Source organism: Phyllostomus hastatus, unplaced genomic scaffold (assembly GCF_019186645.2).
Source record: "Phyllostomus hastatus isolate PE091 unplaced genomic scaffold, TTU_PhHast_1.1 phas_scaffold_182, whole genome shotgun sequence".
Classification (NCBI taxonomy): Eukaryota; Metazoa; Chordata; class Mammalia; order Chiroptera; family Phyllostomidae; genus Phyllostomus; species Phyllostomus hastatus.
The window spans coordinates 26,473,963-26,489,896 of NW_025334013.1; the positions used below are offsets into that span (position 1 = coordinate 26,473,963).

Below are 15,934 nucleotides of genomic sequence, written 5' to 3' on the forward strand. Positions count from 1 at the left end.
CTTGGCAACCCACAGTTGGAATGCAGAAAACATCTGTTGTTTTTCTCTATTAGCATTCTATCCCCTTCCCTTGCAGACTACCTCCTCCCCCACTGCACACTGGCTTGATGGGGCTGTCAATCATTGTTCTTTGCCTTTCCCTAGTCAAAGGATGGCATCCAATCTCAAGTAGGCCAACTGGAAGTGCTTCCTCTGGAAGAATATTTTAGTGGGAGACAGGAGGACAGAAAATGCTTGAAGCTGATTCATGCAGGGGCAGCACCCTGAAGAGACTTTCTATTAATTTCTGTTACATAGCCAGAACTTCCCTGAATTCTGGCTGCTCCAATTGTCTTTTGACTTTATGAATTTTCATATTTTATTTCAAGAAATTCCTTCATGTTTTCCCTTAAGTTATCCAGAGTAGGTGTCTATTGCTTATAGCCAAAGGATTTATTTATTTATTTTTAGAGAGAGAGGAAAGGAAGGACAAAGAGAGAGAAACATCAATTAGTTGCCTCTCTCATGTGCCCAGACCCAGGACGGAGCCTGTAATCCTGGCAGTTGCCTTGACCAGGAATCAAATTGGCAACTTTTTGCTTTGCAGGGTGATGCCCGAACAACTGAGTCACACTGGTCAGGGTGAGTCCCTTACCATTAAGCTCAATAGCAGGGTCCTATAGCAAAAGAACAATAAAGTCAATTAGCAGAATATCATAGATAGCAAAGAGGACCCCGAAATGAGATGATATTTAGTGATCCAACTCTTTCAACACGTGCATATGGTAATTTCCTCCCCAGACATACCACCACAGTGTCTGGACTGGAAAGGTTTCAGAAAGGGTCCCAGTCGTTACTGATATCTTGTATTCAGATCCCCCACCCAGGTATGGTCTTACAGGTTTTGTAATACAAAAAACTCCAGAACCGCCACTCACATAGATAACGATGTGAATGGAGTCCTTGGTGTCGTGTAGTGCGCTGACCTTATTACTCCCCTTTGGCATCTTGTGACAGCCTCATGTAGCCTTCCTCCTTCTCCTCCAGAATTTTCCCTCAAGTGCGAAGTTGAGCTTCCCTGAAGTCAGTCAGGGCCACACCGATCCATCAGATGGGTTTGTATATGCCAGAATCAAATAGTGGACATAGATCAAGACTTTGTTTCTCAGGCGGTTCCTGGGAGTGTGGTTCCTCAGAGCCACACTGAATGTTTGTGTCCCCCTCTGAATGCATATGTTGAAGCCCCAACACCCAGTGTGGCTGTATTTGGAGATAGCGTCTCTAAGGAAGTAATTAAGGTTAAATGTCATGAGGGTGGGTCCCTGATCTGACAATATTAGTGTCCTTATAAGAAAAGACACCAGAGCCTTGACCAGTGTGGCTCAGTTGGGTGGGCATTGTTCCACAAAGCGAAAGGTTGCCAATTGATTCCCATGTGCCTGTGTTGCAGGTTCAGTCCCCCGTTGGGGGGTGTGTGAGAGGCAATTGATTCATACTTCTCTCTCACATCAACATTTCTCTTCCTCTCTTTCTCTCTCCCTTCCCTTCTCTCTATGAATAAATAAATAAATAGGAAGCAGCACCAGAGGCACGCTCCCAGGAGCACACCTGCGTCTTCCCTTCCCCCTTCTTCCCCTAGAGGCACGCATCTCCTGAACTCTAAGGGACCCCACAAGACTTGCAACCAGGGGAGCAATGGGCAGCAGCAGCTCATCCTGGGTTAACCCCCTGAACCTGTTTCCATAGCCCCCTTTTCACTAATTCTCCAGGGAGCTGACCGTAGCCCTGCCTTGGATCACTTCTTTCACAAAACATTCCTAGAGCCACAGCAACCCCACCTAGTCTCTCTCCTGTTGCTTTATCTATCCTGTCTCTCCTTGTTTCACTGTACTCACCTCTAGTAAATGTTAAAAGAGGCACCAGAGAACTCTTATCCTCCCTCGCTGCACCCACTTGCACTAAGGAAAGTCCATGTGCGGACATAGCAAGAAGGTGGCTATCTGCAAGCCAGAGTGTTTGCACCAGAAACTGAACTTGCCAGCACCTTGATCTTAGACTTTCTAGCCTCTAGAACTGTGAGAGAACTAATTTCTGTTTTTTAAACCACCCAGTCTCTGGTATTTTATTATGGCAGCCTAAGCTAAGACAGATTTAAATAGGTAAGTGGAGGTGAAGAGAAGGGTATTAATGAGTTTCACTCATCAGAAGCACTGACTCCCAAGCTGTGTCCAATCTAGCTAGCCACCTTGCTACAGGTGTTTGTTGTGGGGGAGAAGAGGTGAATGAGAAATTTGGGAGAGAATAGACCAACTCTATCTGTGTTTTATGTTTTTTTCAATATATAATCCACCACAACACAAACATACACAAAGATTAAACAGAAATGATATTAATTAGTAGGGACATACAAATCAAAACTACAGTGAAATACCACTTCATACCTACTAGGATTGCTACGATCAAAAAGACAGACAAAGACTATACTTTCAGGGATCATTTCTACAGTTTGTTACTGGAGAAATTTTTCTGAATGCATAGAGCGCATGAAACCACAAGGAGGAGGCACAGCGCTCTTCCTGAATGTGAAGCAGCTGTTGGTGGTGCTTTTGCAACTACTATTGGCTGTTGATGATCATTCTTCTCTTCCTTCGAGAGTGTAAGAGGGAGAGGATGCAGTCGTAGTGGTTTCTGTTTAAAAAAAAAAGACAAAAACAAGTGCTAGAGAGAATGTGGAGAAACTGGAACCTTGATATATTGCTGGTGGGAATGTCAATGGTGCAGCTACTGTGGGAAATAGGTTGGCAGTCCCTCAAAAAGTTGAACATAGAGTTGCCATATGACCCAGCAATTCTACTTCTAGGTATATACCCATGAGAATTGAAAACATATGTTCATGCAAAAACTTGTACCCTAGTGTTCATAACATCCTGATTCATAATAGCCAAACACTGGAAACAACCTAAATGTTCATCAACTGATGAATGAATCAACAAAATGTGGTATATTCATAAATTAAATACTAATCAGCTATAAAAAGAATAAAAGAATGATATATGCTGTAACATGGGTGAACCTTAAAAACATTCTGCTTAGTGAAAGAAGCCAGGCATAAGAGGCCACATATTGTATGACTCCACTGACACGAAATGCACAGAATAGACAAATTCATAGAGATAGAAAGTAGATTGATTAATGATTGTCTGGTGCCGGGTGGGAGGATGGGGAAATGACTGCTAATAGGTATGGGGCTTCTTCTGGGGTGATGAAAAATGTTCTGGAGTTAGATAGTAATCGTGATGGTTTCACAACCTCAAAAACACACTAAAAACAACTGAACTATACACTTAGAAGGGTGAATTTTATGGTATGTTAATTATACCTCAGTAAGGAAAACTAGAACGGATAACAAGCTGCTTCTGTATTTATAGACCTTGAACAAACAGACATTTGGTAACACCATCAACTCTGAACTTTCTACCAAAATGCTAAGCAAGAAACAATCAGAGAACAAGGAGAAAGAATTGATTATAAATTATGAAGTGCTAATTTTTAAAAATCTATATTGCATACAAGGCTAATTATAAATGCAATACAGAGTTTTACAAAGTGCAAGCAATACCCAAATGTGTAATGTAGAGTGTCAAAGTCCCCTATAACCTTCTTGTATGAGCTAATGTATATTATCAGTTTAACAAATCCTGACATCTCGAATGCCTAATAAAATAAAAGTTTATTTTTCACTTCTGAAATCCAAAACAGGATTTCATCGCTGAGCAATAAACTGCTCTCCTCTAATCAATGATTCAGGGACCCCAACTCCTTCCATCTTGTGCCCTCATCTCGATTGAACACAGAATTTCTAAAGTTGATACAGAAGCAGAAATAGCATAAAGAATTGTCCGCAATTCCATTGGCCAGACCTCAGGCACATGGCCATAGCTATCTGTGAAGAAGGCTAAGAAATGTAATGAGTGCCCTGGAGGAAGAGGAAAAAGATTTATTGAATTGTTGACCAGTGTCTGCTACATCCACCCCATGGATAACTCTGTCAATAGTTTTGAGCAAAGTCTTACAACTATTTTGTATGCAAATACTAATGTAATAGTACTTAAATTTTTTTATCCTTACTCGAGGACATTTTTTCTTTCATCACTTTAGGGAGAGTGGAGAGTAGATAGATAAACATCAATGCAAGAGAGAAGCATCAATTGGTTGCCTCCTATACGTGCCTGAACCAGAGATTGTACACGCTTGGATGGGGGATGGAACCTGCAACCTAGGTATGTGCCCTGACTGAGAATCGAACCCACAACCTTTTGGTTACCAGATGACACTCCAACCAACTGAGCCACCCAGCCAGGGCTAATAGTACTTTTTAATGAAAATGGAATTACACTATTCACTGTGCGTGAGTAGGCTAATTCAGATATAACCTACATTTATTTGTCATCCATATACACTAAAAATTCAGAATACACTGATTCAAATCTTGGTTATCTCAAGCAGACATTACACACTGTTATTCAAATGTTTCTCATGCTGACTCGGATGCTACTCAGCACACTCTGACACGGGCTAGCCTGTGCAGATGGCTAATCCCAACAGGCAGATTTGATTGGGGAGCTGGGTGGGGGGTTCACAGCTCTACTGAGGTTCATTTTCCAAGAGAGTTGCTTTCTTTACCCCTTCAAAAGACAAACCTAGCCCTGGCTGGTATGGCTCAGTGGATTGAGTGCTGGCCTGAGAACCAGAGGGTTGCTCGTTTGATTCCCAGTCAGGGCACATGCCTGGGTTGGGGGCCAGGTTCTCCAGTGCGGGGTGTGTGAGAGGCAACCACACACTGATGTTTCTCTCCTTCTTTTTCTCTCCCTTCCCCTCTGTCTAAAAATAAATAAATAAAATCTTTAAAAAAATAAAAACTCATGTTAATATATGTTATTTTCATTTTAGACTCTGACGCAGTTAATTATTCTCTTCATGGCATATTTTCATTATTGGTCTGTGCAACAATGTTTCTCTCCTTCTCTCTCCATATATGCATGAATTTTGTGGATGTGAATTATACTGTTTGTCCATCTGTTTATCTATAGAGAGACATATCCTTTCATTCCATAACACACTTCCTTTCCCACCCCTTAGACAATGACGGTAATGTGTTTAATACTATCTTTCTGTTTGTGTTCTTGCAAAATGTGTTTTGTGTCCGTATGTTTTAAACCTGCATAAGTGGTTTGTATTTATTTTAACCTTTTAAAACCAGCACTGTTTGTATGTTCAGGATCCATCCAATGTCAAGTGTACACCAAATCATTGTTCCCCATTGCTGTATGGTAAGTACTCCATGGTGTACGTTCACCACATTTTATTTATTTACCGTCCAGATGAGAAGAACCCAGGTTGTCTCCACTCCTCTGCACCACAAATAAAATTCTAGTTGGGAGTGTGTGGGCATTTCATTGAGATAAAGATTCAAAAGCCGATCTGCTGGGCCATTAGGTGTACATACACATTATTGGACCATGTGCCACCATTCTGCAGTCTAGAATAGTTGAACCGGCCTTCATTCCTATCATGAAGAGCTCTTATTTCCCCAGCGAAGCTCATCATCTCTCCATCATTGTTCTGCCATGCAGTATCTCATTGTTAATTTATATATTTCTGACTATAGTTTAGTTTAGACATCTCTTCATATGCTTTTTACCCCTCTGAATTTCCTCTTCTGTCTACTGTCTATACATACCCCTTTCTAGCAATGATTTAAAATGGCAGTTACTGTATTTTTCTTGTTGATATGTAGGAGTTCCTTGTCTTTTCAAGATCAGGGATCAGTAAACTATAGCCCACAGGCCAAATCTGGCACACCTCCAGTTTTTGTAAACAAAGGTTTTTTTTTTAAATTATTGATTTGAGAGAGAGACACACACATTGATTTGTTCTTCCATTTATTATGTATTCATTGGTTGATTCTTCACTTAATCTTAGTCAAAAGGCTAAGAAGCAATTGTTGCTAATTCTTGTATGTGCCCTGACTGGAGATCAAACCCACTACTCTGGGCTATCAGGATGACACTCTAACCAACTGCCCAGGGCCATGTAAATGAAGTTTTATTAGAACAAAGTCACACTCATTCACTTACTGTGCCTATGGCTACTTTCCTGTTGCAATAGTAGTACAGTTAAATAGTTCTGTCAAAAACCATCTGGACCACAAAGTCAATCTAAAATATTCACTGTTCTCATGGACATGAATGACAGTGTGGTGACTGCCAGCGGGAGGTGGGTATAAGGGGACTAAATGGTAATAGAAAAATATACAATAAAGATTAAATCAGTTAAAAAAAGAAAAACACACTTAAATAAACGAAATAAAATAAAATATTCACTGTTTGTTCCTTAACAGAGTTTTTCCAAACTCTGCTCTAGATAATAATCTCTTATTAGCATTAGACATGGAAAATATCTATTCTCATTTTGTCATCTTTTAACTTTGTCCCTAGAGTCCTTCATGGAACCAACAATCTAAGTTCAGAAGAATGTCACGTGTGCTAAAACACAAAATAGAAAGTATACTTAATACATGGGTGAATTTGGCTAAGGAGATTTCCTGGCACAATGTTCACAGTACCAACTGGCTTCTCCTGGTTGTCAATGATAAAAAGGAAGAGAGCAGCTGAAAAGGGACGTGTTCCGGGAGAACTTAGAGGATGCATGAAGGGCTCAGCCAGTCTTTCTAGCCATCAAACGTTTTTCAAAGGGAGAGTGGTCTTAAGATAAAGATGAAATCAAGAGTGCATTTTCAGACTCTTTGTTAAGACTTTAAAAAGTATTAAGTGCATGTTTTATAGAGCTGCTTTCTTCTAAGAATGCTAGATTGCCTCTTAGACTCTTTTTCTTACTAGAAGAGAGCTTTTAAGAGTCTTCAGGGTGTTTCTTTCTTTTTAAGATTTATTTATTTTTAAAGAGGGGAAGGGAGGGAGAGAGGGAGAAAAACGTCAATGTGTGGCTGCCACTTGAGCGCCCCCTACTGGGGACCTGGCCTGCAACCCAGGCCTGTGGCCTGACTGGGAAGCAACTCGCAACCCTTTGGTTCTCAGGCCCGCGCTCAATTCACTGAGCCACACCAACCAGGGCAGGGTGTTTCTTATAGCATACCAAGGTAGAGAGAGGCCTGTCTTAAAGACATTTATGGATGTGGTTTTTTGAGAACCTAAATAAAATTCACAGAAAAAACAAGAAGTTAGGAGAACTGCATTTGTAGAGAGAAGCACTGCCAGCTTCAAATAAAAAAGAGTTCAAAATAAGAAGATCCCTCGGAACTACCAACTTTCTATGGGCAAGAAGCAGGCTGTAAAAGCTACACAGCAGCAAATATGAGCCACTTCTTAGGGAAAAGGAAGGATGGCTCAAAATAAAGAACCACAAGTTCAGAAGGCAGAGCTAAAAGCCACAGAGAATCATTCCAGGGAGCAGGATTGGGTCCCAGTCAAAGAAAGGGAAACTTGTACTTGGCTTATTTCCCCTCTTTTAAACAAAAGTATTTGTTGCAGTTATCTTATCCCCGCAATACCATTCTATGCTACTTATTTCACAGATTTTTAGATCAAGAGGAATCACACCCAAGCAGCCACATCTGGAGGGCCTTATATACACCTGCACCTCATTTAGATGTTGAGATCCTGAATTCTGAGCTGATGCCATAATAAGATGAGACTTTGGGAGTCCTGAGAGGAAAGTGAGTATATTTTGCACACTCAGTGGATGTAAATTATGTTGACCAGAGGGTTGGCTATGGCAAATAGTCTTTAAATACATATATATCATTCTTCTCTGCTGTATTTGCAGTATGTCTTAATTTTTACTCCAAATATTTTTTGTGCTTTTGTTTCATCATTTCACCAAAGGCTTGTCTAGTTCATTACTCTTCTTGAAAAATCAACTTTTGGCTATATCAATCTTTTAAAAAATCACATGTATTTGTTTTTTGCTTATTTAGTTTATCCTGTTATTTTTATAATCTCATTACTTTTATTTTCTTTGATAGTTTTGTTGTTCTTTGTCTAACTTCTTAAGTTTAACACAGTGCTTTAAATTTTAGCCTAGCTTCTATTTTTTAAATTTTTTTAATTTTTATTTTTTATTTTATTTTATTTTTTTAGAGACAGAGGGGAAGGGAAGGAGAAAGAGAGGGAGAGAAACATCAATGTGTGGTTGCCTCTCACATGGCCCCCACTGGGGACCTGGCCCCCAACCCAGGCATGTGCCCTGACTGGAAATCGAACCAGCAACCCTTTGGTTCACAGCCTGAGCTCAATCCACTGAGCCACACCAGCCAGGGCTCAGTACATAGTATTTTTAAAGTCATTCAGTTCTAAGCATTTTCTGGTTTCCTGTATAATGCCTTCTTTGATCAGTTTAGTAGTATGCTTTAAATTTTTGAAACATATAGGGCATTTTTAGTTGTTACTGTTATTGTCCTCCAGTTATAATGTAGACACACAATATGGTAAGTATAATATTGTTCCTTTGTTATTAAAGACTGGTTTTTCTTTTTTATACTGAATTTATTGGGGCAATACTGGCTAACAAGATTATGTAGATTCCAAGTGACAATTTTATAACACATCATCTGTAGATTGTATTGTATGTTCACCTCTTCAAGTTATCTTCTTCCATCAGTATTTATCCCCTTTTTACCCTCCTCTACCTCCCCCACCTCCCTTTGCCTCTGATAGTCATCATACTGTTGTCTGTATCTGTGACTTTTTCATTTTTCTCTTTGCTTACACCCTATGTCCTTCTCATGCAGCTCCCAACACCTTCCCCTCAGACAGCTGTCAGTCTGGTCTCTAAATGGATGAGACTTTGCAAGTTTAGAACATCAAGGCAAATAATTGATACTAAAAGTTTTTGTCCACAGTGAGTTACTGTGTATATAAAATGCCTTAATTATTAAAAAAAAAACAATGTGTATGATACTAATATCTCTTTAAAAAAATTAAAAACCAACCATACTTTCAGCATAATAAAATTATAGCATTAAATCAGGGGTTTCCATTTATGTAGATGTTGTTGTTAGTACATATTCCACACCATCTTTAAAACTTAAAAATACCTGGCTGGCGTAGCTCAGTGGATTGAGCGCAGGCTGGGAACCGAAGTGTCCCAGGTTCGATTCCCAGCCAGGGTACATGCCTGGGTTGCAGGCCATAACCCCCAGCAACCGCACATTGATGTTCCTCTCTCTCTCTCTATCTCCCTCCCTTCCCTCTCTAAAAATAAATAAATAAAATCTTTAAAAAAAACAAACAAACTTGAAAATATTTTTAACATGTCTGATTTTTTGCCAGAATCATATCAGGCATTTATGTGTTATTCATATACAAAAGAAAAAGGTGAATATGTGTTTGTAGGAATGCTTAGCTGGAAATGTTCATAGAGTTGGCTAATTTATATTCACTTTCTATTGTTTATAAATTTCTAATATTTTCAGTACTCTATCATTTACACTTTCTTCATCTGAGTAAATTTACTCAATATTCCCCCAAATCTGCAACAATGTGGGAATGGCTTCATATGTTTCTCCAGTAGTTTAAAAGTATTGCCTAATACAGTGAATACTTTTTTTCAAATCGAATCTTGCATGCAGCTCAATTTGTAAAATGCTTTAAAATGCTGCTATTCTAGTTGAGTGACATTGGACGGAGCATGATCTTTTAGGTCTCCCCAGCTTTTCCTTTCCCTTTCTCCTCCCCCAGTTTTCTATCCCTCCTCCCCCAAATCTTAAAGGCTTTCCAGTTCCTGGCTTTATTCTCTCTCTTAAATCCAGGGCATTGTTTCTGCTCAGGTTTCCACGAGGCACTCCCAACGCTTTGTTGTGTGATTGTTAAGCTGGCTCAAGTTGGTTTTCTGTTACTTGCAATTAAAAAACAAAAACAAAAAACCTTAAACAATACTGTTGCAGTTTGAGATTCACTTAGGAAATGGAAAGAGGCTTTGGAGTACGAAAACTGATTTTTTTCTCATTTGCAAAGGGGATTATAGTTAACTTTTGTGACTATTAAAAAGTACTAATATATTTAAAGAATCGGTATTGAGTAGGCTCTATAAAAATGTTATATTAATAACATTAGGGTCTTCCAGTTCGGCTCGCTGCGTAAGTCGGAAGTTGGAGCTAACGTCTTGCGGGCCACCGGAGGAAGATGGCGGTGGAGTCGCGTGTCACCCAGGAGGAAATTAAGGAACCAGAAAAGCCAACTGACTGGGAGAAGACGTGCCCTCTGCTGCTCTGCGTCTTCACCACCAACAACGGGCGCCACCACTGCATGGATGAGTTCTCTCGCGGGAACATGCCTTCTAGCGAGTTGCAGATCTACACCTGGATGGATGCCACCTTGAAAGAGCTGACTAGTTTAGTAAAAGAAGTCTACCCAGAAGCCAGGAAGAAGGGCATGAACTTCAATTTTGCAATTGTTTTTACGGGTATTAAAAGACCTGGCTATCGAGTAAAGGAGATTGGCAGCTCCATGTCTGGGAGAAAGGGGACTGATGATTCCATGACCCTGCAGTCGCAGAAATTTCAGATAGGAGATTATCTGGACATAGCAATCACCCCTCCGAATCGGGCACCGCCTCCTTCAGGGGGTATGAGGCCATATTAAATTTTGTTGACTATTTCTTTAGTTTTCATTCATTTATGTAAAATAAATTTATGCTTTCCTTCCCTTCATTATTGACATTAAGCCTTTAAGCTCTGAACAAATTTTTTTTTTAAAGATTTTATTTATTTATTTTCAGAGAGGGAAGGGAGAGAGAAAGAGAGAGAGAGAGAGAGAGAGAGAAACATCAATGTGCGGTTGCTGGGAGCCATGGCCTGCAACCCAGGCATGTGCCCCAACTGGGAATCAAACCTGCGATGCCTGGTTCGCAGCCCATGCTCAATCTACTGAGCTATGCCAGCCAGGACGCTCTAAACAAATTTTAATGCATTTATTTAGAAGTTAGGTTTGGCTGTGCTATGGTATGAATTTTAACAGAAAGCCCACATTTCAAGTCCTATAAGATAAGAAGTGCTCTTAGCATTCTGTGTAAAACTGTTGTTAAATATACGTGTGCAATAAAAAAATAATATGTCTTTTGGGTTTTTTTTGATATAATAAAATGTATTTTTTTATTGTTCAAGTACAGTTGTCTCTATTTTACCCCCACCACTACCCCCACACCAGTCATCCCCACCTCCCACCCTAGATCCTACCCCCATTTGGCTTTGTCCATGTGTCCTTTATACATGTTCCTTGATATAATATTACAGTCCTACTAGAAGTCACTCCTACCCTCTCCGACTTGAAGGAGTGGATAGATAACTTGGATTCAGGGTAGCCAAAATTAGCAAGGCTGCCATCTTGTAATTTCTTGACACACTGTTCAAAGTCATTTAGCATATTTGTGTTTTTTTATTGTATTTTTTTCCATTACTGTTTAGTCCCCTATACCCCTCTTCACACTCCCCTACAATCACCACACTTGTCCGTGTCCATGAGTCCATTTTCCTTTTTGTTCAATCCCTCCACCCCAACCTCCCCCCTTAGCTGTCATCCTGCTCTTTATCTATGAGCCTGTCTCTCTTTTGCTTGTTAATTCAATTTGTTCATTAGATTCCACATATGGGTGAAATCATATGGTATTTGTCTTTCTCCAAAGATAACATAGGCAGCAAAATCTCAGACAGCTCGTGGCAATATTTTATCAGCTATATCTCTCCAGGCAAAGGGAAAAAAAGAAAAAATAAATTAAGTGGGACTACATCAAACTAAAAAGTCTTTGCACAGCAAAGGAAAACATCAACAAAATAAAAAGATAACCCACAGAATGAGAGAACATATTCACCAATACATCTGATAAGGGGTTAATAGTGAAAATTAATAAAGAACTTACAAAACTCAACACCAAAAACGTAAACAACCCAATTAAAAATGGGCAAAGGACTGAATAGACACTTCTCCAAAGAGGACATACAGATGGCCAATAGACATAGGAAAAGATGCTCAGTGTCACTAATCATCGGAGAAATGCAAATTAAAACCACAATGAGTTATTACCTCACACCAGTAAATGGCTATCATAAGTAAATCAATAGACAACAAGTGCTGACGAGGATGTGGAGAAAGGGGAACCCTTGTGTTTTGGTGGGATTGCAGATTGGTGTAGCCACTGTGGAAAGCAGTATGGAGATACCTCAAAAAATTAAAAATGCATCTGCCTTTGACCCAGTGATCCCACTTCTGGGAATATAAGGTCTGTCCAGAAGGTATCCAGCCATGTAATGTGAAAAATAGAGACATTTATTGTAGAAGATACAAGAAACATTGTACATAGGACAATGATGCCTCAGTCCCTTTCAAAGTAGGCACCTTGGGACCTCACATCCTTCTCTCAATCCCCATCAGCTGCCCCATCACATTTTCCTGAATCTCATGGATGGCCTGAAATCTCTTCCTTTTCAAAGGTGATTTTAGTTTTAGGAAAAGCCAGAAGTCACAAGGTGCCAAATCTGGGCTGTAGTGGGTGAGGAATCACCTGGGTGATCTGCTGTTTTGCCAAGAAACTCTACATGAGCTGTGATGCATGAGTGGGTGCAATGTCGTGATGAAGCTGTGGCCTTCTGAATCATATGAGTAGTTTCCATGGAGGAATGTTCAAGCTCAACACAAAATTTGATGCAGATTTGTTGCTCTACTTGCTCAGTCATTTTGAATGTGACAGCCACACAGCACACATGCTCACTCAATGGTGTCTACTGCTCCCACTGACTAGTACAGTGAAGTTGTCATTGTTCATGCATGCACATTCCAGTCCACTTTCCTTGGCTGCCAGGTTACAATGTCTGGACTTTCTCCAGGCAGACCTCAGATATTTAAAGGAGCCCCAAACACTAATTTGAAAGAACATAAGCACCCCTATGTTCACTGCAGCATTATTTACAATTGCCAAGATATGGAAACAGCCCAAGTGTCCATCAGTAGGTGGGTGGATAAAACAACTATGGGACATTTACATAATGGAATACTTCTCATCTGTAAAAAATAAGAAAATTTTACCCTTTGTAACAGTATGGATGAACCTGGAGAATGTTATGCTAAGTGAAATAAGCCAGTCATTTAGCATATTTGATGCCAGATACTCAAGAACCTAAAACTACATTAAAGGATGGCAGACACCAGAGAGGCACTGGGCTGAAGGTAATAACTAAAGACATGGGACAAAGGTAATTCATTGTTGGAAAGCGCAAGAAATAAAGAACCTAAGACTGAACTTTTAGGAACTGTAACAGAGAAGTCAGGAAAAGGGACAAAAGAAGTGACTGAAGGAGGAGAAATAAACAAGTAGTTCAGTGTCTCACTCAAGCCGCAGCTGACATATATATTTGCGCTGATAGCTAACCTGATCCTGTCCTTTGTTTTTCAAGACTTCAACAGCCAGTAACAAAAGCCAAATGACACCATAATCCTATTGCCCAGACTATCCAAATGCTACTGTTCCTCTTAAATCAATATTTCACCTTCCTTCTACATCTTATTACAATATACCATTGGTAAGAATTTTAGTAATTATGAGGCTACTACATGTCAAGGCTTATCATCATTCCATGTACCACCAAGAAGGGGTCCTCGTTGCTGTCTGATCCAGTTGCAGAACTCCATCCGGGGACTCTGTTTTCTAAGGTCACTTCTACTACCAAATCTTTTAGACTTAATTACCCCCAAAAGCAGAGTGTGAGACAAGGACTTACAAACAAGTATTTTATTTTCAGAAGGGATCCCAAGGAACACGAGTCAAAGACCAGGAAGAGCAAAACAGGTAAGTCAGAAAAGCTAGTCCAAGGATGAGCGATCTATCTCACTGCTTTGGGCGCATGGGGGTCTATTTCCCTGTAAATATTGTGAGGCCGAGTAGAATGTGCCTCTCAATGGTCCAACCAAGGTAAGGAAGAAGGAAGTATTCATTCACCAGCTCCTGTCTTCACTGGTCAAGGGTTAACTCCCTTGCACTTTCAAGTTGGCACTTTCAGGGTGACACATGAGTCACGTGGATATGCAAGTCCTCACGGTCATCCCATGAGGTGAATTCCGTGAGAGAAGCCAAGGCCAAAAGCCAAGAGATACTTGGAGAAAGAAGTTGAAGTTTTGAACTGTCAGGTCACACCTGCATGTACCTGGTAGCCACAAAAATGGCTGGAATAGAAAGGTAGGCCAATATGCACAAAAGTGCCCATAAATGGCCAGAAGTAAAGACAACTCCTTGCCAAACTGAAATTCTAGCCTATAGGATACACTATCAGTTCTGAACCAGTAACCAGTGTGTGGTGGTGTTTCATTCACAGCCAAAATAGATGGATCCCAGAAGAAAAAGGGTAAATGTAGAGTGGCAATTCTATTATATCAAATTGACTGCTTTTAAGTGTTTATTTTCATGTATCTGTGATTCTGAGCATGGCTAGTCATATGTTTTATTAGCTTCTGGAGAAATGCTTCCACCAGAGGACATGAAAATAGTTTCACTGGATTGGAAACTAAGGTTGGCATTTGCCAATTTGGGCTTTCATGACAGTAGGTGAACAGACAAAAAAAAAAAAAAAAGGGTGAATTCAGTGGTGTGCTAGAGCCAGCTCATATAGGCTTACAAGGGTCAATTTTGTGCATGTATTAGTTTCCTATCATTTCTGTAACAAATTACCCCAAATTTAGTGCTTAAAAACAACACCAATTCACAAATTCATTATCTTATAGTTCTGCAGATCAGAAACCAAAAAGAGTTAAAATCAAGGTATCAACACAGCTGTGTTCCTTTAGCAGGGTCTAAGGGGAAAATCTGTTCCTTGCCTTTTCCAGCTTTTAGCGGCTGCCCACATTCCCTAGTCACATCACTGTGACTTCTGCTTTCATTGCTACATCTTTTTCTGCCTCTGCCTCTTGTGCTTCCTTCTTTACCTTATAAGCATCCATGTGATTGCATTGGGCCTACCTGCATAACCCAGGATGATCTCCCCATCTCAAGATCCTTAACTTAATCACATCTGCAAAGTCCTTTTTGCCATGCAAAACAGCACATTCACAGGTTCGAGAGATTAGGATGTGGACATCTTCGGAGGGGCACTATTACATATACCATGGTGCATTTTTCTCAACCCTATATTCAGTGACATAACATTGGTGGTTTAAAATTGGCCCGGGTGAGAATATTTACACAGTAAAAACTAGCAAATTCTACAAATCAGCAGTTTACCCCTGGAGAGCTTACTGTTAAACTTTTACCTAGATACCTCTGATTGTGCTGACTGACTGGGGTGAGTGAGCCTATTATTAAGGCAAAAACAGAATTGTCATATAGAGGAAGGGAGGATTATGGATATAATTGAGAGGATACCTAGGGGAACTCCTACTCCTGCTATGTTGAGTGAAGAATGTTAAGGGAGTATCACATAAGCAGGACCACCAAGGTCTCTAGTCTTTCATGAAAGGTGACTTCTAGAAAGCTTCTCTTTTTTTTAAATTGACTTTTTACAAAAGATTTTATTTATTCTCTTTTAAAATAAATAGGAGAGGGGAAGAGAAGGAGAAAGAGAGGGAGAGAATTATCAGTGTGTGGTTCCTCTCACACTCCCTGTACTGGGGACCTGGCCTGCAACCCAAGCATGTGCCCTGACTGGGACTCAAACTGGCGACCCCTTTGGTTTGCAGACCATGCTCAGTCCACTGAGCTACACCAGCCAGGGCTGGAAAGCTTATTTCTATGATTAAATTGTAGTTAATGTAATATAAGCAGAAGTGATACATGCCACTTCTGGATCAGGGCCTTTAAAACAGTGGCATGCCTCTTTCATACCCTCTTCTCTTCCCATCACTATGACCCTGAGGAAAGGAGGTGCTGGTTGAAGACAAAGAGAGCATGTAATGGGTAG

General features: G+C 40.2%; 1 protein-coding gene and 1 non-coding gene across 2 annotated transcripts; both read left to right on the forward strand.

Moving 5' to 3' along the window:
• Positions 1-2,453: 2,453 nt before the first annotated feature.
• Positions 2,454-2,665, forward strand: LOC123832387. The gene has a single exon (XR_006788043.1). It is a non-coding gene; the product is annotated as a small nucleolar RNA U3 (small nucleolar RNA).
• Positions 2,666-5,121: 2,456 nt separating this feature from the next.
• LOC123832074 (histone deacetylase complex subunit SAP18-like) lies at positions 5,122-10,637 on the forward strand. The gene is given in 2 exon segments (XM_045859586.1): positions 5,122-5,127; positions 10,110-10,637. Coding segments are annotated over 2 exon segments (534 nt in total).
• The last annotated feature ends 5,297 nt before the right edge of the window (positions 10,638-15,934 follow it).